Source organism: Rosa chinensis, chromosome 4, assembly GCF_002994745.2.
Source record: "Rosa chinensis cultivar Old Blush chromosome 4, RchiOBHm-V2, whole genome shotgun sequence".
Classification (NCBI taxonomy): Eukaryota; Viridiplantae; Streptophyta; class Magnoliopsida; order Rosales; family Rosaceae; genus Rosa; species Rosa chinensis.
In genome coordinates, this window is record NC_037091.1 from 9,197,360 (window position 1) to 9,218,841 (window position 21,482).

Sequence of the window (21,482 nt, forward strand, 5' to 3'; positions counted from 1 at the left end):
TTTGGTTAAGTAATCTGTTGTGAAGTGTGATTTACTATTTTTTTTTTTTTTTGAGAAAGGAAGTGTGATTTACTATTGAAAATGTCTTATAAAAGAATTGGTCAACCAAATAATGTCATAGTATACTTGTCATCGATATAATTGACCGCCATGGTCATAGTCTTTTGCCAGTGAGTTGTGGTATGTTAGTTATCTAGAATAACTGACATTATGGAGGTCACATGTTCAAATCTCACTGACTTCACGAAAAGGATGAAGTGAGGTTAAAAAATATATAAAAAAATCTCTTTCTATACTTAATCTTAATCAAAAGGCTGAGAAATGTTTAAATCTCTTTTTACTTGAACAAAATTTTCACAAGTTCACGTTATGAAAATTTGATCCCACAAAATGCAAATATATGCATATTAAGTCAAGAGATCAAATCACGGATTCTCAAGTTCTTCACTGTTGCATAACATCTATGGAAATAAGAAAAAATGGAAGATCAAATTAACTAGTCCTTTTTCTTTTTTTTTAACTATTATTATCAGAATAAAAGAAAGAAAAAAAATTTGCTGGAAGGTTAAAAGAAAATTCTAACCCACAGACTTCAAAACTAGTCACTAGAGCTCTCTTCTCCTGCCACAAACCGCACTTCAACCCAAAAAAATGAGCGGGAATTTCGTTTCCTAACAACAAAAGCTTCAATCTTGATCTTCTTCCCCTCAAATCACTTCACAAACAAAACCCACCTTCAAAGTGAACAATGCCTGTACCTTGATCATTAACAACCCATGACCTCCCTCCAAACCCTACTCAAAACCCTCTTCAAAAACCCCAGCACCATCAAAACCCCATCCCAGGCCAAACAGCTCCACGCCCAAATCCTCAAAACCAAACCCCCTTCACCTCCCGACCTCTCCTTCCTCGTCTCTCTTTACTCCAACCTCAACCTCCTACACCACACCCTCACTCTCTTCAACACTCTCCACTTCCCTCCCTCCACCATTGCCTGGAAGTCCATCATCAGATGCTACGCTTCCCATGGCCTCTGGCACCATTCCTTGGCCTCATTTGTGGAGATGAGGACTTTTGGCGTGTGCCCAGATCGCCATGTTTTCCCTTCTGTGCTCAAATCGTGCGCATCGGTTAGGGACTTGAGGTTAGGTGAGTCCGTTCATGGGTGCATTGTTCGGAGCGGTATGGAGTTTGATTTGTATACGTGTAATGCGCTCATGAATATGTACGCCAAGTTGGAGATTTTGGGTGCACACCAAGTGCTCGATGAAAGTCGCGACCGAAATCTAGAGGGTACTTTCGGGAGACATTTGGTTGGTTCTGTGGGACTTGACGGTGGTGGTGAGAGCATTGATAGATTGTTTAAGCAAAAGGAAGGCGAAAGAGTTATTGAAATGGACAGTGTGAGGAAGGTCTTCGACGTGATGCCAGAACGAGATATTGTGTCCTGGAATACAGTGATTGCAGGGGATGCGCAGAATGGGATGTATGAACAGGCTTTAGCGAGGGTCAGGGAGATGGGGAGTGCCAACTTGAAGCCTGATTCTTTTACTTTGTCTAGCGTGCTTCCGGTTTTTGCAGAATATGTAGATGTTGTTAAGGGAAAGGAGATCCATGCGTATGCCATAAGACATGGATTTGATGCAGATGTGTTCATTGGCAGTAGCTTGATCGACATGTATGCAAACTGTACTCGTATGGAGGACTCGCTAAAGGTGTTCAACCTGCTACGTCGGCGCGATTCCATTTCATGGAACTCGATTATTGGAGGGTGTGTGCAGAATGGTATGTTTGATGAAGGACTTGTGTTCTTTCGGTGTATGTTGACGGCTAAAACTAAGCCAACAGATGTCTCCTTTTCAAGTATCATTCCAGCTTGTGCCCACTTGACAACACTACATCTGGGGAAGCAGCTCCATGGATACATAATACGGGGCGGATTTGAGGATAATGTCTACATAGCAAGCTCACTAGTGGACATGTATGCAAAATGTGGTAACATTAAGATGGCGAGGTGGATTTTTGACAAAATGGAGCAACATGATATGGTGTCATGGACAGCCATGACTATGGGATATGCATTGCATGGTCATGCCCATGACGCCATTTCCTTGTTTGAGAAGATGAAAGGAGAGGCAGTAAAGCCTACTTATGTTGCTTTCATGGCTGTATTGACTGCGTGTAGCCATGCTGGATTGGTAGACGAAGCTTGGAAGTATTATAATAGTATGACCAAAAAATATAGGATTGCTCCAGGTATAGAGCACTATGCTGCTGTTGCAGACCTTCTTGGTCGAGCTGGAAGGTTGGACGAAGCTTATCGCTTTATCTCTAGCATGCATATAGAACCAACAGGAAGTGTATGGTCAACATTGTTGGCTGCTTGTAGAGTTCACAAGAATGTTGAATTGGCTGAAAAGGTTGCTGAAAAAATATTTGCTGTTGATCCCGAGAACGTTGGAGCTTATGTGCTACTGTCAAACATATATTCTGCTGCTAAGAAATGGAAAGAAGCGGCAGAAATGAGAGTCTCGATGAGAGATAAGGGCATGAAAAAAAAGCCAGCCTGCAGCTGGATTGAAGTTAAAAACAAGGTTCATGCTTTTGTAGCGGGAGATGAATCCCACCCATATTATGATGAGATAACCAAGGCTCTGGAAGTTCTCTTGGAGCAGATGGAGCGAGAAGGGTATGTGCCGAACACAAATGAGGTGCTCCAAGATGTTGAAGAGGAGCAAAAGAAGTACCTGTTGTGTCACCACAGTGAGAGGCTTGCCATAGCATTTGGCATCATTAGCACTCCTGCTGGGACAACAATTCGAGTAACAAAGAACCTTCGGGTATGTGTGGATTGCCACACAGCAACGAAACTTATATCCAAGATAGTCGGAAGAGAGATAATTGTCAGAGATAATAGCCGGTTTCACCATTTCAGGGGTGGGGAGTGTTCATGTCGAGACTATTGGTGAGAGAACCTAATAAGATGATCATACCAACCTATTTAAGCCCAGCATTGTGCTGTTCATGTCTTGAAGTTTATAGACCTGACCAGCTTTATACTTCTCTATAGTTTCATCACATTTCGTATGAAGACATGGCAATCATACCAAATCAGTTCCACCATGTTCATAACTACCGCATAGAGTTTGTTTTTATACAAGGCTTCTGAGCCGCTCACCCCTTTAAATATCAGCTTTATAGAACCCATTAACAGAAATCTTAAAAGCAATCACCACTGGCGAGAAAAAGATTTGATTTAGTAAAAGAAAAGGGAGTTGGTACTAAGCACAAGGGAAACATGAATGACTGTATGCAACCACTTTCTGCTAGATAACTACATATTACAAACCCGGAACATAATGGACATCTTAATAGAAGTTTTTATTTCCCTGGAAAAATATCACGAAGCCGGACTTACTACAGCTACCAGTATCTCAAATATATAAACAACTCCCTGAAGTGAGATGGTTAATCTCTTTCTTGGGTGAGTCACCGAGGCGTTCTAATGGCAAGAATCCATGGAGGTGGTAAATGATGGGTCGTTCTAAGCAGAAACTTCACTGAGCTTTTCAACTATGAATGAACCCAACAATGGATACACATATACAGAGCAACTGTAGTAAAACCATTATAGTGCTGACATCTTGGATAGATACTACAAAAGGAACCTTGAGGCGGGAATTTTATCAGTAGATAGATCAGACTTTATTTCCTCTTCCCCGTACCGATAGAAAGAAGCTCAAAGCTCCTAAGTGCATCATCACGACCGCCTCTAGCAGCTGAAGTACGAGTATAAGACACTTTTGATTCATACCCAGGTGTCCTTTGGGTGGTTGACAGGCGACCACTGCTTGAGACCAGCCGGCTTGACCGGCTCTCGCTAGGCTCACCAGAGGAGCTTGGCCTACTGCTTGATATGACAGGCCTCTTTGAGGTGCTGCCATTTCTAGATGAACTCCGGATTCTTTCTGAATCAGGTTGCTGCAAGAAACATGCAGTGGAAATGTGCAACTGCATTAGGCTTATATAGAATATACCGAGCACTAAATCAATTTAAGGCAATCTTGGACAAAATCCAAATCAAAACTATAAAAAAAAATTAAAAAAAAAAAAAATCCTGGGGCTTCTAAAGGAATTATGAGCATTGAAATCATTTCAAGACTCTATCCAAAACATAAAAAGTGTATAAGATGTTGGCACCACTCACCACATCTTTGGATGATGGCGCATCATCAGTTGATCTATGTCTGGAGTTATCACCATGTGAACCATGCCCAGAACCATTCCTTCTAGAAAATGCTTCAACTGCACCTGAGAATCTATCTCGAAAATCTTGTCCCACTGAAAGATTCATATAAATAAAAGTGTAATTCAATCAAAGACTAAACAACAGATCCAAGACCAAATATCGAAGATATTGTAAACACCTATTTACATAAGTAAAGACTCATGCATTTCAAGCCTTGCTTGAAAACTTAAACTTACAAACCTGAAGGCCTTTCTGTTCTTTCTGCAGACGGTCCAGGGTTCAAAGCTGGTTTTGCACTTGCCTGCTAGAAAGACATTCAAATGAAATAACGATCATTACCGATGCAGATATACACACAAACATAAAGGATATTGCTTTCCTTCAGAGAAAACCCCAACAAATTAAGTACTTACTCGTGTTCTGGAACTGGAGCCAATTTGTGGATACTTCAGTATTGTCCAATCAAATACATAGTCAAATTGATAACCTGCAGCAATTACAAATTAGTAGCCCAATCATGTTTGTACATCTTTTTTAGAAGATTCATCATTACAGATAATATCTAATGCATTATGCTAACCTTCTCGAATGAAAAGGTCCCTGAAAAGTCTCTTCAGGTATGAATAATCTGGTTTATCTTCAAAGCGTAATGAGCGACAATAATGGAAGTAAGATGTGAATTCTGATGGATATGATTTACACAGAACCTGTAGAGTGAAATATCAGTATTTAGTATGCATACAGTACCGCAGTAAGGGGCATTTACATAACTGTTAACAGCACAGATGCATATAGCATAACACTGTTAAAAAGGATGATTCGAAGTGGTCTCTTTTCTGGCAGAGAATAGATGGAGGGAGTACCAGGCCCAACATTTCAACTCTTCCCAAGTTGGAGGATTAAAGGATAGAAATGATTGCCTTAAGCTGCAGACTTGTAGTATTACAGTACTGTTATCCTTCCTACACAATCTATTTTCCTATTTTCATTCATCCATACCAGCCATGGTATAAAATGTCATCAGAGAAATTAGGCATAAACTAACGAGAAAATTTGACAATACCTCAATTGGAGTAAGCATCTTCTTTTCACTGATCTTGTCATATTTCTGCTTTTTGGTACCTGCTTTCAAGCCCTGCCAGGGAAGGCTGAAACAGAAAATTATACAACAGAATTAGAATATGAACTTAGAAACAAAAATACAGAAAAGATGCTCGTAATTTAACCATCTCAGACAAAAATACAACCTTCCCCTCAGAAAATACATAAGCACATAACCAAGAGATTCCAGATCATCTCTCCTGCTTTGCTCTGCAAATAAAATCCTAATTACAATTAGATTTTTAAATATTGCAAATCATCTAAAAACACCAACTCCAATAAGTTTTCATACTAACCAACACCAAGGTGAGTGTTAACACTTGCATAGCGAGCTGTTCCTGTCAGATTCTTATTTTCCCTGTCAGAAAGGCCACACTGAGATTCTAGAGAATGAAAAGAAGAAAAGGTAAATAAGTAAAAGCGAATGCCACACCAAAATACTTATATTTCTGATGATCTGAAGAGGTAATAAAATGCTGACCACAATGATTTGATCAAAAGGAATGATAACACATCAAAAACAACAGCATAGCACTAAGATGCCCAGAGTGAAAAACATGTGTAAGAATTTAAACTTGTTAGAGAATTGTATAAACATATTTGTGTTCAGTAAAACTGGTAGACTAATCAGGCGTTTAATTAGTTTTGAGGATCGGTGAGGGTGTACCGAGGACATCACACAATTTGGAAGATTATCCACTTTGGCTATTTTCTTGTTTCCAACCAAATAACACAGCAGAAAGCACAGTTTGCACCAAGCGAGCCAAAGTTTTAATTCACACGAAAAGACATATACCAAGATGACAAGTCTTCCAAATTACCAGAAACAAACTAAACAATGCCCATCCCATGTGAATATTGATGAACTATTCAACAAGAAGAAGAGGAGGAGGAGGAGGAGGAGGTGGGGGGAAGGATCCCACAATCCTCTGTTTCTCCATTTTATAAAATTGAAAAGAAGCATACTGTATAGAAACAGAAATGCCTGTGCAAAAAACCAGCCAAGTGGTCCAAACCAATAAAAGAAGACAAAGACTTAGTTTACAGTTTCTACTCTTGCTATCTCACAACCTGATTATACTCTTTTCCACTTCTTATAGAGATTTCATCTCAAAGAGAAGCATGCTATCTTCGATCACTCTTGCTTGAAAATAATAATAATAACAATAATATGATGTAAAAGCTAATAACAAGGTTACAACTTGTTCCAATTTGTTATTAACCCATTATAATCAGCAACATTGTTTCTGAGATATACCAACATCTCACTGAGATGTCAGCAACATGGTTTGTTGGGATATTTAGCTCGAATTTTGAACACTAGATGCAAGTGGGCTGTCCACCAGCCACCAAACGGCAAGACAGAGCTCAACATCAATGGAACAAAAGCAGTGAATACAAGGGAAGTCAAAAGAAATCAAAATATTACAGAAAATGTTATATCGGATACCTATATGGTATGTGCTTATGCGTTTGAAGATCTCTATACTTTTTTGCAAGGCCATAATCAATGATATACACCTGCAGCAAAAACAAAACCCAGAAAAGAAAGGTCAGGCAATGCATGATTCAAGAAAATAGTGTAGTTAATTTAATGCTGCACCCACTTTCATGTGATAGTGTGATAGACAAGATGATTAAGCTATATATAGTGTGATAGACAAGATGATTAAAGCACTATAGAACTAATACAAAGATACAGGTATTTAAGTTCTTGTTTTAGCCACAGTTACAAAGCAATGGTTCCCTCAAATCATATCCTTGATTAATAAGGTTGAGACATACAGCTCAGTTAGTAGCTTGCTTTTGAGAAATACTAAAATAAGACTAGTCCAGGGCATGATTTCAATGTCCTGGAAGCATATAAAGGTCAAACTTCTTTCTTGTAAATTAACCAAACATGTTGAAAAGATTCCAATCAAGCATGAAAACACAAAGTTATGAACATGATTTGAGACAAGCACCCAAAAGGCTCAAGTACCTGATTAGCTTTACGCCCCAGACCCATTAAGAAGTTGTCAGGCTTTATGTCACGGTGAAGAAATCCCCGTGAGTGCATGTACTCCACTCGGTTAATCTACAGAAATAAGGGGGAAGCATAAGCATGGGAGCCATGTCCATTTTTCTCATATGAAAACATCAACCATCCTTTAATATAATAACTTACTAATTGATCTGCAAGCATTAAAACTGTCTTCAAAGTGAACTTCCGATTGCAATAGTTGAACAAGTCTTCTAGGCTTGGGCCAAGAAGGTCAATAACCATGACATTATATTCACCCTCAACTCCGAACCATTTAAGATGGGGTACACCCGCTAAATAAATAAGCAAATATATAAGTTTATTTTGGCTTCTAACAATGAACTCAGGAAAAAAGAAAAGAAACTACAGAGTAAACTCACTTCCTCCTTGAAGAAGCATGTACAACTTTGACTCATAGTGAAGCTGTGGGTGTTTTGTCTTCACGGGTTCCTGAGAACAAAAATAAATCCATATAAGGCTCAGACGAAATACTCGGTACTATGCAAATACCACCTCACATGCCAGGTGAATGTTAACTACTAAGATATCCACACATCTAGATCATAAGAATGCATACAAGAAAACCATAAAGCAGCTAACGGATGAATTCACATTTTTCTTTCAAGAATCAATTAGTCTGGATTAATGCACCCACAGCAATCAGCCAGTGAGACCTAGTTTGTTTCTAAACCTGAAAAACTAAAACCACACATCTTAAAACTATATGCGCGCGCGCACACACACAACATACCAGTAAACTAAAAGTCTGAAAGCAAATAAACCACACATCTTATCACCATCCCGAATATCTGTCTACTTCTACCAGCACGAATAACCTATGGTGTTGTAATACACAAACATATGCTGTATCACAATCACTGTGCTTCAAACTTATAAATGCCATCACAAACCACTCCCAACAATAACACTTAAATTATTATATATTGCATTACCTAAAAGATTTTACTGCAGAAATAAGTAAAGCAATAAAGTATGAATATTATTGCCACATCCACTTTTTCTTCTATAATCAGTGACTTCTGATATTCACAACCTCAAACAATAGTCACACTCAACCTACTAAATCAAGAAAACTAAGTAACAAAGTTTCAAATCATTCAACACACAAGAGCACCAATCCCATCCAAGAAATTAATCAAACTCTCCCCAAAACTTGTCACGTAAATCAAGAAACAATGAAGGTTCTTAACATACCAGCTTCACAGCCACCTCCTCTCCAGTTTGTACATTAATCCCTGAAACAAACCAACCCAACATTACTCTCAAAGACCCAAAAACAAAGCCAGCAGCTCAAAAAAAAGTGAACCAAGCGAGCAATGCTACTAAGACAATAAACTATTACTTCAAATCAAACACACTCCATACCCAAATAAAGCTCTCCAAACGATCCACTTCCGATCTTTCTCCCCAGCTTAAACTTGCCTCCGATAACATGCTCCATGATCCAAATCCCCAATCAAACACTACACAACAAACCCAGAAACCCACTTCACTCCTTGAAACTACAACCCAATCCTCCCTACACTATGATCCAAACCTCTTCTGGGTAACTCAAATACCTCATCGCCGATCCAACCCAAGCTCCCTATTCCACTAACGACTCCACTTTCGCCATGCAATCTTTAGATCCCATCAAATCCCACCCAAAATCCTTATTGAAACCCAAGAACAATGCTCAAACGAACACCCTCAAAGATACAAAATTGATGCAAGATTGCAAAATCTGAAAGATACCCACTAATCAGTGGAGCAGAAAGAACAAAAATTTGGGGGTGAAATCATGAATGTGAAGATTTAATTTTCAAAAAAAGAAAAGGGAAAGATTTCTGGGTGGGAAAAAGAATGAATGGCAACATTTAAAGTCGGATAAGAAATCTATTGCTTGCGAGATATCGACGGGAACTGAAGCAAGGAGGGATCTTTGGATCTGGGTTGAAGAAGATGAAGGGTTTGGGTTGGTTTTCCGGTGAAAGATTTGATCTTTGTGCTTTGGTTTTCGTCGGTAAAAATGGACGGACTGGGAAAAAGGAATATTGTTGGGAATAATGAGAGAGAGAGAGAGAGGAGGAGGAAGAGAAGAAATGGATATGAGAGAGTGGATGATTGAATGATGTAAAGGAAAAGGTGGATATTTTATTATTGGGTTTAATTATTTTGTTAATTTTAATTTTTGAGATTTTTTGTTTTTATTGTATATGTTTAATCAGTGAGACAATACAAAAGAGAAAATGTTAAGGATGATGATTGATGAGGAGGGTGTTCGTCCATTTGTCCAAACTGGTCTCCTCTTTGAGCCCTCCGTTAGCACCCAAGTCCCATTGAGCAACAAGACAACTCCACTGGTGTAAGAAACTAGCTAGTTGTACGTGTACCTTTATTTTTGTTATAGAAACGATATACAAAATGACATTTCATTAATTAAATACCGTAACTATGCTCAGACCACCAAAAAATTATACCAAAAAGTAATACCAAATGACATGGCGTTTGAGTTGGCGTCTTACGTGTCATGACATTCAATTTAATAATTTTCAGCAAATTTCATTGATTTTATCTAAAAAACTAATTAATCAGCAAAAAAAAAGAACGTAATTCACCAAACAACCAAATCTGCTATCGGCCTACCGCCCTTCCTCAAACAAAACAACCACATCTGCAGGATTAAAAGAGCAAAGAAATCTAGAGAATAGCGCAAAGAAATTATATCAAATCTGGGAGACTGTATATATAATAGTACAACTATTTCTTTCTCCGTCTAACAATATGAGAATTCATATTAAATTCATTTGAAACTCATTTGAAACCCAGTAGAGATGGATCTGGCCATCAATTGAAAATCACCATTTCTCATTTACTTCATCACTATATATCTCTATTTCCAGCAGGATGAAACCCACCACCACTAGCCGTATATAATAGATCATTATTCAATTGCCAATGAACTAATGAATTAAGCCATACACAACTTTGTATTCTATTTACTCTGTTTTGGTTGATGGCCTTTTCCTACAATTGCATGTTAAAGTCTCCATGATTTAAAGGGTTGGTTTAGGGTTCTTCATTCCTTTTGTTGTTGTTTATCATATACATTTTTTTTCTAATTAAACAACAATAACTTTTAATTATTGATCTTTCCATTTTAAAGAATAAAAATAAAATATAAGAATACATGCTAAAAATAGTTTGATGATATGGCACTTGCCACGTCATTTGGTATTGATATTTGGTATAATTATTTGGGATCTCAAGCATTTTTGTACAGAATAAGATACTGCAGGTGACCGAATAATAAATTTATTTGTATAATTAAACTACACAGTTATGCAATTTAACCGTTAATGTTGTATGTCAGAAGACTAGCATAGCTCTAGGGTTTTGAGAAGAGTGCAACGACGAAAAATTGTTGGTTGTCGTCTGTTGTTAGCACCGGCAAGGTGCCTCGTCGTTGCTAGGAAACTTTGGGTGCCTTGTTCAACGTCGATTGTTGGTGCTAGAAGATTGGATTGGTTCTGATTTGAGGGCAGAGCAGATTGTAGTCGGCTTGCGTAATTGTTCGGCAGCGGAAACTTATGTCCCGTCTGTCGGCATCGGGGAAGCAGACGGTTCGGGGAGGCGGAAATTGCTCCTTTGGTGCTTGATCGTTCAGCATCAGGAGCGGCGTCAGGATCTGTGCTTGGCGCTGGTGGGGTTGTGTGGTGTAGCTGCTGATCGAAGGAATGGATGCAGGGGTGCCTGCTTGGGTTGGACGTACCCCAGACTAGGCGGCGACGGCAGGCTGGCAGCGAGGTGGTGCTCTAGCTAGCGTTTTTGTCTGAGTTTGGGCCTTTAGGCCTGGGCCTGGACCATATGGGCTTAATCTCTTATGGGCTCATTTAAGTGGGTCTGATTCATTTCAGAATTGGGCGAGGTTGGAAGGTGCCTTGACATCCTCATTCATTACTTAGTGCTTTGGGTTAGCCTAGTACGAGAGTCTTTACTAGGGATACCACTTGGTTTGGTAATTACCAAACCGAGAGAATACCAACCGATGTTTTAGGTTTGGTAATTTGACTTTTTGGTAACTAAGACCGATAAAACATAAATTGAAAATTACCAAAAAAAATTGGTTTAGTTTTGATAAATACTGAATCTACCGATTATCTAAAGGAAAAGGTGAATATTTTATTATTGGGTTTATTATTTTGTCAATTTTAATTTTTGAAATTTTTTGTTTTTATTATATATGTTTAATCGGCAAGACAATTCAAAAGAGAAAATGTTAAGGATGATGATTGATGAGGAGGGTGTTCGTCTATTTGTCCAAATTAACTAGTCTCCTCTTTGAGCTCTCCGTTAGCTTCCCAAGTCCAAGTGAGCAAGAAGACACAACTCCACTAGTGTAAGAAACTAGCTAGTTGTACGTGTACCTTTATTTTTTGTTATAGAAGAAAATAAAACAAAATGATATTTCATAAACTAAATACGGTAATTTAACAAAATAAGACATTATAGGTGACCGAACAATAGATATATTTGTATATTTAAACTGCGCTCTTAAACAATTTAACAAAGGGAGTGAATTCCACACTCCTTTTTATTTTTGATTGAAATTCTTATTAATAAAAGACAAAACTAAGTTATTAAAGACAAAAATTTAAGTTCTAAAAAAAAATATCGAGTGTAGATTGTAAAATGATGAGTGTGAATTTCACTCCCCTTTAACAATAAGGAAGAATAATACAACAAGAAAGAATACTAAGAAATAGGACTTGGAACAACCCCTACACTCAAAGTAAATTTGTGTGATTTCCAAAAAAGAAAAGTAAAATTATGTGAATACTGAAACTATGCCAACACCTGGGTAATTAACAAACTTGAGGTGTTGATATCTTTAAGCTTTAGTGTTAAGAGTTTCTTCTTCTTAGGAGAGGACATCTACTCTTCTAGGAAGCCTTTGAACCTTGTGTTGAGGAAGTCAGAAGAAACTTTACAATAGATAGCTCTTTTAGCTTATTCTTAGCACCCATTGGTTCGCCTTTAGCATTCTTAGAGGCCGAAGTAGCATTAGGGCAGAGAGATCAATAACAAGAGTTGTCACACCCCTGATTTTTAACACAAATAAAAATCAATATATAATCTCATAATTATACATGTGCGATCGTTCAGCCATCAATACAAAATACATGGAGACATATTCCCTTTACAGCAAGTACATATTGATGCCCTGAACCCACAATTCCAAATATTGACCCGCTCCACAGAGTCATATATTACAAAACTTACGAATTAAATTGTCATCACAAAATAAAACGTAAATTCTCCTCAGAGCTTACTACATAGCGGAAGTCATAACAATGGTAAAGCCAACAAAATTTGCTTCCTACCCGTTCAGCTGCCAACAAGCTACCTCAGCTTCAGCCACGATTACCTTGACCTGCAGGATTAACCCCTACACCATAGAATGGTGCACCGGGTTTCCACACAACACAACCTGGTAAGTTTATGAAAGCTCGTATGAGTAACTCATGAACATCAATCAACAACTCACACACATCAGCTTAAGGAAACCATGCAACCATGATTCCTTCTAACACTCCATAACCTTTCCATCGAAATGATAACATAAATCACTGCTGTGACAATGTTCTATTTGCTAACTTAACCATCAAGAAGCAATTCAAGTCTCATCTTGACAATAAAACAAGAATACTCTCGGAACTCTCCTTTAAACTACATATTTATGAGTCTCCAGCAACCTCGACCGTTACCCCCATAATCTATAATGGCAGACAGACTATAGCTCTACTGAAATCGTAACTACTAGTCCGGCCACGAACGTGATTACCTATTTCCTGCCTTGGTCACCATCTGTGACCTGTCACCATCTGTGACATAAGATCTTCAGACCCCTTCTGGTCATAAAATCAAACATCAAGGTCACCATCTACGACCTGTCACCATCTGTGACATATAATCTTTTTAGACCCTGTCTGATGTTAAAGTCAAACATTAAGTAAGTCGCACCCGACCTAAAAACGTTACAAACATCTAGTTTCGGCTTTCCCAATCCCTGCTCACCATCTGTAACCCTTGGTACAAAGACCAATACATCTAAAATGAGTCACGCTTGACTCAAAATGTAACATCAAGCTCAATACTTTTCAAACAATAGAAAACATCTTTTTCCACAATATTGTTTCCTGAAAAGTCACATTCAACAATAATATGAACACCATCATGCATATTATTCATCCCAATCATCCACAAGAATATATATATTTCACGTATATATATATATATATATATACACACGTATACACGTAGTCATTCGCTCAGGAATGCCTACTAATACCAACTATAGTTTGCAGTTAAATAATTAACGCCAAAACAATAATAATTTCGTTCATAATGAACCTTGTGAGATTACTCACCTCGAAACTCCCGCTGCATCTTCAATATAGCACAAAGCAGCTAATCCACAAAATAACCGTCCAAAATACTTCGTCAAGTACCAAATCACATACTGTTCCAACTTGAACTTAGTAATGATTCACATTTGATTTAAGTTCGAAACCCCTGTTTTGAACTAAAATCCCCAAAGTGGCGCCAATCGAGGCAAAATCACATCCGAGACCTCCCAAAGTCTCCAGAATATTTCCACGATCGATATGTCCAAACCACAAGTTGATCGAAAGCTCGAATCCTCACGGATCAAATAAATCGACCGGTATGAAACCGTAAAAATCATAACAAATCCATACGAACTCCAAAATTTTCATAGTATATATCGAAACGCTCGTATCAACGAGTAGTACATATATAATACCAAAAACAGTTACCTACATGGCCAGAAAGCTACCAGAACGCTGCCACAGGCGGTGGCGCACCTCCGCCTGCCAAAAACTCAATATTTCACAAAACTCCCAACATCAAAGCTGTTCATCTAAGCATGCTTGTGAATTTTCATAACTAGCTCGAAGTCAGAAAACAAGCATAAAGGGTCGAAAACTACCTCACAAGCTTTGGATTTTTGCTCAATCCGAGTTGAACCGATTTCCACATAAATCAATCCAAACAAACACCATAGATCGATCAGGGAGCCTTCTCTGAACTCAACCAAGGAAGCATGAAGCCACGAAGTTGCCGGAGCTATGTTTTCCAGTCAGGTCCAAAAACACCAACTGCGCTGTACACGGTGGATATCGCCGCTAGAGGATGCCACAGAGATGACCAGACGGAGGAGACGAACCAGCTGACCAAGTTTCACGGCCAGGGATCACTGGAGTTGCGAGTTCCGGCCGGGTCGGATAGCTGAGTTCGGGTCGGATCAGAAGGAAGATTTCGTCTCTGAAGGAGTCGACCGAGAAAGAGAAGAGAGAAAAAAATGGTTTCCGGAAATGGAAAGTGGAATTATGAAATTCATTTTCTGATTTTCTCTATTTATACTAAAATGGAAACTTCTTCCGCTAGGCATAACTTTCTCATACGAATTCCGATTGACGCGAACCATATGTCCGCCAACTCGTATCGAAGCGCTCTACAACTTTCGTAGAGAAAGTTTTCCGAGAATCCCAACGTATAAAAAGTCAAACATCACACGACCCCCTAAAGTGTGAAATTCGAATAATTATACGTACGAAAACCATTACACTTCACATACAACCTACGAATAAAGCACAATAACAATTATTCGTACAACTGTTCTATTATTAATTACCAAAATTAAATAATAGAAATCCAGATCATCACAAGAGTAAAAAACCATGTCATCACTCCTTGCAGATCAAGTAATACCACAAGAATGGAAGGAGTAATCTCATCATTACTGCTTGACAAAAATATCAAAATCCAATCAACCCCACTTCCCACAGAACAACACCTCGTTAGATAATCGTTGTTTTTCTAAGTTAAAGTCCAAGAGACCCTCAGTAGAATGAAAACCAAATAACTCAAGGAGAACAGGCTTGTGGAGGGTGCCAAAGGAGCTAGGGCCCACTAGTGATTGGGGGGGGGGGGGGGACTGCATGAGGTGAGGCAAAATTCATTTCACTTTGACTTCAACCTCAAAATACATACCCATGGTCGTGAGCAAATCTAATCAGCAAAGCAAGGAAAAATTATGGAACATAGGAGTCGAGGTTTGGATGGCACCAGTGAAAGTCGAACCACTGCTGAGCCATCAATTGTAGAAGCATTAAACAGTAATGGCCCACATGCTGGATAGATATAGTGTAACTTGTAGCACCATGCACAAAAGAACCAAATGAAAACCACAAACTCTGCATCTTATCATACTCAAAAGTCTAATGACGAGCAATGGATACACTACCGAATCAAATAGATAACCAATTAACTGGCTCGGCTTTCCACAAGAGAAAACACTATGATACCAATGGTTAATGACACATGCTCATGAAGATTTATGCCCGACACCGTGTGTTTGGACCCAAAATGAGCATTTTGGCCTGATAAGACGCGTCTTGGAGAAATTGAGTCAATGTCAGTGGCTTAAGCTATATATTGTCGACAAGTTCGAAATATATATTTAGAGTCTAAATAAAGCCTACTATGGAAGCATGAAAAGTCAACTTTAACACATTTTCCTACTTCGGCTAGGAGAAACCGAGCTAAATAAGGAAGAGGGGGGGGGGGGGGGGGGGGGAGACTAACCAAACTAAATCCAAATGAGCTAAAACTTTCTAGATTAAATCTAGAAAGCCCAAGGATCATTTCTTATGAAGAGTGCTAGAGCTATTTTTGAGTGGAAGGCCTTCAAACAATCAGTCCAATTTTCTGCATAAGCAAAACTGGAAAACTGGACCTGTAAGAGGTCCAGCAAGGTTTCCGGCCTAACTACTATACTAAAAGATCTGAAATTTTACCAGGATGATCTAAACTCATAGTGGAACATTTGTTATGAACAAGTCACGGTCAAAATCTGAATTCTTGATAGAGATATAATTGAAGGAATAAAGGAGCCGAAAGTGTTTCCTTATCTCCAAAATTCATCATTTCTTATCTCCAATTATGCTTCCTTATCTCCTTATCTCCGAAATTCATCATTCCTTATCTCCAATTATGCTTCCTTATCTCCAAAACTCATCATTCCTTATCTCTACTATTATTTGTTTAAGAATAAACACTTTGGCATGGTAGCCTATAAATAGAGGTTACAATGAAACACTTCAACAGACAATTCATCACAACAATCTCTAAGATTATCCAAGCCTCTCTAGAGAAACCCTCTCCTTCTCTTAGCGGTAGTCATACTCCAGTCCTAATCTCCTTAAGAGTCGACTGTCAGTGCCACCAAACCTTCCAGCCAAGCTAAAGTCACACTTTAGCAAGTTCTCCTCACTTCCTAGTAGTTCTCGCTCTGCTCGATCTACAACATCGAGTATCGATTGTGATTTTGAAGAAGCTCAGTAAAAATCCTCCCCACGAGGCACAAAGAATCCCACGACGAGGTTGGTGCTCTCCTTGTCCACAATCGCTTGAAAGAAGTCAGGTCAAAGGACACCCCCGACGACCTCACCAGAACGGTGCTGGCACGCCCGCACAAGAAAAGAGACTGTTGACCAGCTCAAGGAAAACTGGAGCCAAACACCGTGTAATACTGAGGCATCTTGAAAGGGGGGCCCTCAGTGGCATAAGTCCGAGCCAACGAGAATCCGACACATCACAATAGACATCTGGATAATCTTTTTGGTTTAAGTTCATGATTTGTAAAACATTGAATAAAGCAAATCCTTCAAGCGACCCAAAAACATGATTTCATAAGCGAAAGTTAAAAATAGGCTATAGGCCTTGAACTCATAGTTGGAGCCCAACTTGAGATACAACTTACTAGGTTTCAATAAATATAAGAGACGCTTCAAAGTCACAAGTCTCTCGAATCAAATAGTAAACAAGTCAGAAATAACTTAATTTAACAAACTTTCAAATTTGGGCAAAAAAACTAAGATCTTAATTTCATAAAATTGAAGAGTATTATTAAATTGAGATATCACTCTTAAGTTGTGCGGAGACTTTTTTAGAAGAAGCACGCAGACTCTTTTTATGATAAAAAACGTAAATAAAGATAAAATTTTAATATTTATAAAAGAGCAATACACTAATAAACAATTAATATCCATTTTGAGAGAGCAATGAGAGCGGCTGCTTCGATATTTTGAGGGATTACAACAAATCTGATAAGGGATCAATCATATATGTCGGGTATACAGCAGCCACAGCCTAACGTCGACCATAATTTGCTTTCGTTGCCCTTCTGGCGGGTCAGGACGATGTAGTGGATCAATCTTATTTCCCTTTTGCTTATGGGTGGTATTGCCTAGTGTTTCAGAACCATATTGTTTCAAGCGATGGCAAACCTTGGTTGAGATTTCAAACTACGTTCGAGCGGAGGGCGTCTGATGATTCATGTGTTTGTTGGTGGTTGTTGGGCACTTAAAGGTTGCCATGGTAAAGTCTAGATTGTCAATTTTGATAATAAGGGTTTAGTGATCTGCTTTGTTTTAGAATGGAGTAAAGCTCTAATATCGGCTTGGCGATGGTCATAGATTCGGTTATGATGGATTTGGTATGGTTATGGATTTAGCAACATAGGCCTCATCGAATTTGGTAGGGCAGTGCCACTGGCGGAAATGAAGGTGCTACTGGTGGAGGGGATGGTGTTCCTCAAATGGATGTCCCTATTTGTTTGGGTTTGGAAAGATTAGAGTAGGGATCGTGAACAGGGCGGGCCTTATAATATTTTAACATAATGACGGGTCGGGCCGAGCCAGGCTTCATTATAAATTTCAAGAGTCAAGCTCGTCTATATAAACCAGGTCTTGAGGACTTTTTCGAGCCGGACCTATATTCTCTAGTTTCAAATAATAAATAATTTAATCTACATTTAACTTTTTACCTAAGTAAGTTAATTAGGGTTCTTGAAGTATAACTTGCAGTATTAAATTTCGGTGAAGAACATGCGCACATATATATATATATATATGTGTGTGTGTGTGTGTCTATATATATATATATAATTAACTACACATAGTATAATATTTAATTTGTGGGCTTACGGGCTGGGCTTGGCGGGCTTTTATGGGCCTTTAGTGGGACGGGCTGGGCTTCAAACCCCTAAACCAAGCCCGACCCTCTACCCACCGGGCTGGGCCTTTTACAGGCTTTTATGAGGACCGGGCCTTTTGCGGATGAACCAAATCTGTTCAACTTGAACATTTCATGTTTATAATTGTAAATTTGGCTGAAAAATTTGCAGAGGTGAGGATAGCTTCTAGTGAGCATCCCTTGTTTTGTCAGTTTTAAGAGATAGCTTATTAGACCTATTTTTCGATCACATCTCCACCGTTTAATTTTTAGGTCTATATGAGTAGATCACCCATGCAAATTTTCAATCAAATTGATAATCATTAAGGCATTCATAATTGTGATTTACAATTATAAACATACGGTGCATGCACTACTACAAAAATTGAATCAGATGACGGCTAAAAACTGTCGTCTGATATGGAGGTAAAGCGTCGTCTATCGAGGCGCCGTCTGATGAAGATCAATTGTAGGGAACCGTCGTGTGAAGGGCTCGGCAGCATGGCGCGCAGCATGTCGGCAGCCTGTCGACAGCATTAGCTGTTGCGTGACTATTCTTCAGACGACGGGCGACTTTAGAAACTGTCGTGTGAAGGCAATTCAGAGGTCACTTTATTTTATGCCCGTTGTGTGACTTTCATTCAGATGACAGTTTTTCAAAGTATCCATTATCTATTTTACATTCAGACGACAGTTTTTATTTTTGGGCCATTGTGACTATTGTGCACATACGACAGTTTTTTTGTGTTTATTATTGTCCTAATAGAATGATTCAATGCATTATATTTGCTGGATGTGGAATCAAAAAAGACCAAATTAACAGTAGCTTATCAATATATAGAAGAAATTGTTATAATCCACATCATGCACCAAAATAGATTGTGCAAAGGTAATCTTTCATCTACAAAAGGAGTACCATAAGAATGCTCAAATACCATAAGAAAAGCATGTAATTCATATTGTTTATACAAAAAAGTACTATATAACTCCAAGGCCATCCTTGTTACCAACTATGAAGGGTATATTGCTTGCTTATATTCTTCAATCTCAACAACTCGAGCGGTTCCATCAGTAGATATTGAAACAAGGAAGTCCTTGTTGGCAGATACAGAGAGAGACTGAATGGGTTCTTGAAGGTTCTTACACAATCACCAGAGAGACTATCCCATAATCGGACCTTCCCATCCGCACAACCTGTTGATAGGTACCTAGATACCCCAAGCCAGGTCAAGCATGTCACTCCATCCTGCCATACAAGGAAGATTTCTTTCATTAGACCAATTGCAGAGATTTAAAATCTGAAGTATGACATCCAACAATTGACATTTAATGGAAGCAAACAAGCTGGTGACCATAATAAATTAGATAAAGAAAAAGAGAACCAGATGGTGATAATCATTTGAAATAATGTAGAGATGAAACTCTCACAGAGCTCATGGTCACATGTAGAACGGTAGGAATTATAAGAAAAGAGCCTTACATTGTTGGTAGGAATCCCTAAAGTACCATGCATTCCATACATACAGACAAAGAAACTCTGGTTAGATCAATTTGTCCAGTTCAGAACTAGCAAGAACCATAAACAAAGATCTAAAACATGCATATGTACTGGACACCTAGCCTAGCACACCCACATACAAAAAATCAATCTTTCTTATTCCCTTCAATTATAGTTCAGTTCATCAGTTGAATAGATGGTCAACAAGTTTCAATTCCCTAGTGAAACTTGGACATACACATCTACAAATTACATGTATATCGACGGATCTTAAATCTTCTAGGAAGTATTGCAATGTGCTTCTAGATGTGAGATTTCTTATATAGCAATGAGAAGCTTGTAAAAGCTCTATAACCGTCTATTTAGTTACTAAAAAAAAGCAAAAGGTCTAAAGGTGCAAATTGGAAATTTAACAAAACCCTTTTGCATCCACTTTACCAAAATTAGTTTGATTTTGAAGTTCAATATAGTACCGAATCGCTACAAACTACGCCTATTTCTGCAAAGAACTTGACTAGAGAAGCACAAGATGCAAATTTTACTGCTTTGCAGTAGAAGAGTTCACCTTAGTAAAAATGAAGAATTAATATGACCGAGTCATAGTCATTCTCTTACCTTGGGCTTGGCTGGAAGGTTCCAAATTCTTATTTCCTTTGCACCAATTGAGCACCCCAAAGCAACTACAAACCATTGCAACATACAATTCCAATTCTCTACTCCCCTAACCCCATGTCTTCTTGTACCTTAAACCTCTTATACCCCGAACCTTGAAATTCAGCAACCCACTAAACAGAAGTAAATAAACATGAGTACTCAAGATCTAGGAAGTGAAATTTGAAATAAGCAAAAGCTGGGAACTTGATGAAAAACCTTAGTAAGAAATTGTAACTGAAATAAAGTGGGTAACAGTTCACATTAAAAATGAGACTAACTTGGAATTGGAAAGCTGACCTGAACTTGAATTGGTTCTTCAGCAGCAAACAGCCCAAAAGGGTGCAATATGCTTATCTGGGCTTGTCTTTCTAAATTCTATGAGCAGAAACTGAAACCCAAGTAGTTCAGAGGCATACGAACTGAGAAAGACTTGGAAAAGATTAAAATCCATGATTAGGTATGTATAAGAAATAAGAATTGGATTAGTGAAGGAATGCTAAGGAGATTAGATAATGGGAAGGGGTCAAAATAGTTTGGTATCAACAGAAACGAGTGCAGGAGCACGGACGACTATTGAGCATTGATGGTGACATTGTTATTTTAATTTTCTTTGTTTCACAGAACGGCTAAAGCTAAAACTTTGAAGTCTGTTTTGTGGGTTTGAGAGGGACTTATGGGCAAAAGCTAAACCCATCAGCTTGTCCAAAATGGACCCTTTGAATCGAACACTAGAATTCGACTTTGGAAAATAACATTATGCAATTATAAAGAACCAATGCCCAGAAAACTAAGCAATAAAACAGCAAACAAGTATCCACCCAGATGTTGAAATTAAATTGGGTTTGTATTAGTAAAGA

At 38.5% G+C, this 21,482-nt stretch overlaps 2 protein-coding genes and 1 long non-coding RNA gene across 4 annotated transcripts; 1 reads left to right on the plus strand and 2 right to left on the minus strand.

Annotated features, from left to right (window-relative positions):
- Positions 1-619: 619 nt before the first annotated feature.
- On the plus strand, positions 620-3,117 carry LOC112196979 (putative pentatricopeptide repeat-containing protein At3g23330). The gene has a single exon (XM_024337492.2). It carries the CDS (start codon positions 777-779, stop codon positions 2,967-2,969), a length of 2,193 nt encoding a protein of 730 aa, XP_024193260.1. The 5' UTR covers positions 620-776; the 3' UTR covers positions 2,970-3,117.
- A 119-nt stretch (positions 3,118-3,236) lies between these two features.
- Positions 3,237-9,503, minus strand: LOC112196980 (casein kinase 1-like protein 10). 2 transcript variants are annotated; one of them, XM_024337495.2, is made up of 14 exons: positions 8,760-9,503; positions 8,589-8,629; positions 7,754-7,823; positions 7,518-7,666; positions 7,332-7,427; positions 6,801-6,871; positions 5,647-5,708; positions 5,497-5,560; positions 5,313-5,397; positions 4,830-4,956; positions 4,663-4,736; positions 4,490-4,550; positions 4,208-4,341; positions 3,237-3,981 (listed from the first exon to the last, which is right to left on the minus strand). In XM_024337495.2, exons 1-14 carry the CDS (start codon positions 8,833-8,835, stop codon positions 3,706-3,708), a joined length of 1,386 nt encoding a protein of 461 aa, XP_024193263.1. In that variant the 5' UTR covers positions 8,836-9,503; the 3' UTR covers positions 3,237-3,705. The 2 variants fall into 2 exon arrangements, with proteins under 2 accessions (XP_024193263.1, XP_024193262.1); XM_024337494.2 differs by having other exon boundaries at positions 4,490-4,553.
- Positions 9,504-19,930: 10,427 nt separating this feature from the next.
- Positions 19,931-21,219, minus strand: LOC112201053. Its single transcript, XR_002936564.2, has 3 exons — positions 20,923-21,219; positions 20,587-20,756; positions 19,931-19,970 (listed from the first exon to the last, which is right to left on the minus strand). It is a non-coding gene; the product is annotated as an uncharacterized LOC112201053 (long non-coding RNA).
- Positions 21,220-21,482: the final 263 nt, after the last annotated feature.

Excerpts from the sequence above, each read along its gene's own strand:
- LOC112196979 (XM_024337492.2), top strand. The coding sequence starts at position 777 with ATGACCTCCCTCCAAACCCTACTCAAAACCCTCTTCAAAAACCCCAGC.
- LOC112196980 (XM_024337494.2), bottom strand. The coding sequence starts at position 8,835 with ATGGAGCATGTTATCGGAGGCAAGTTTAAGCTGGGGAGAAAGATCGGA. Across the intron at positions 8,630-8,759 it reads GTTTGGAGAGCTTTATTTGG|GGATTAATGTACAAACTGGA; the intron begins GTATGGAGTGTG and ends GGTTTGTTTCAG. Across the intron at positions 7,428-7,517 it reads TAATGCTTGCAGATCAATTA|ATTAACCGAGTGGAGTACAT; the intron begins GTAAGTTATTAT and ends TTATTTCTGTAG.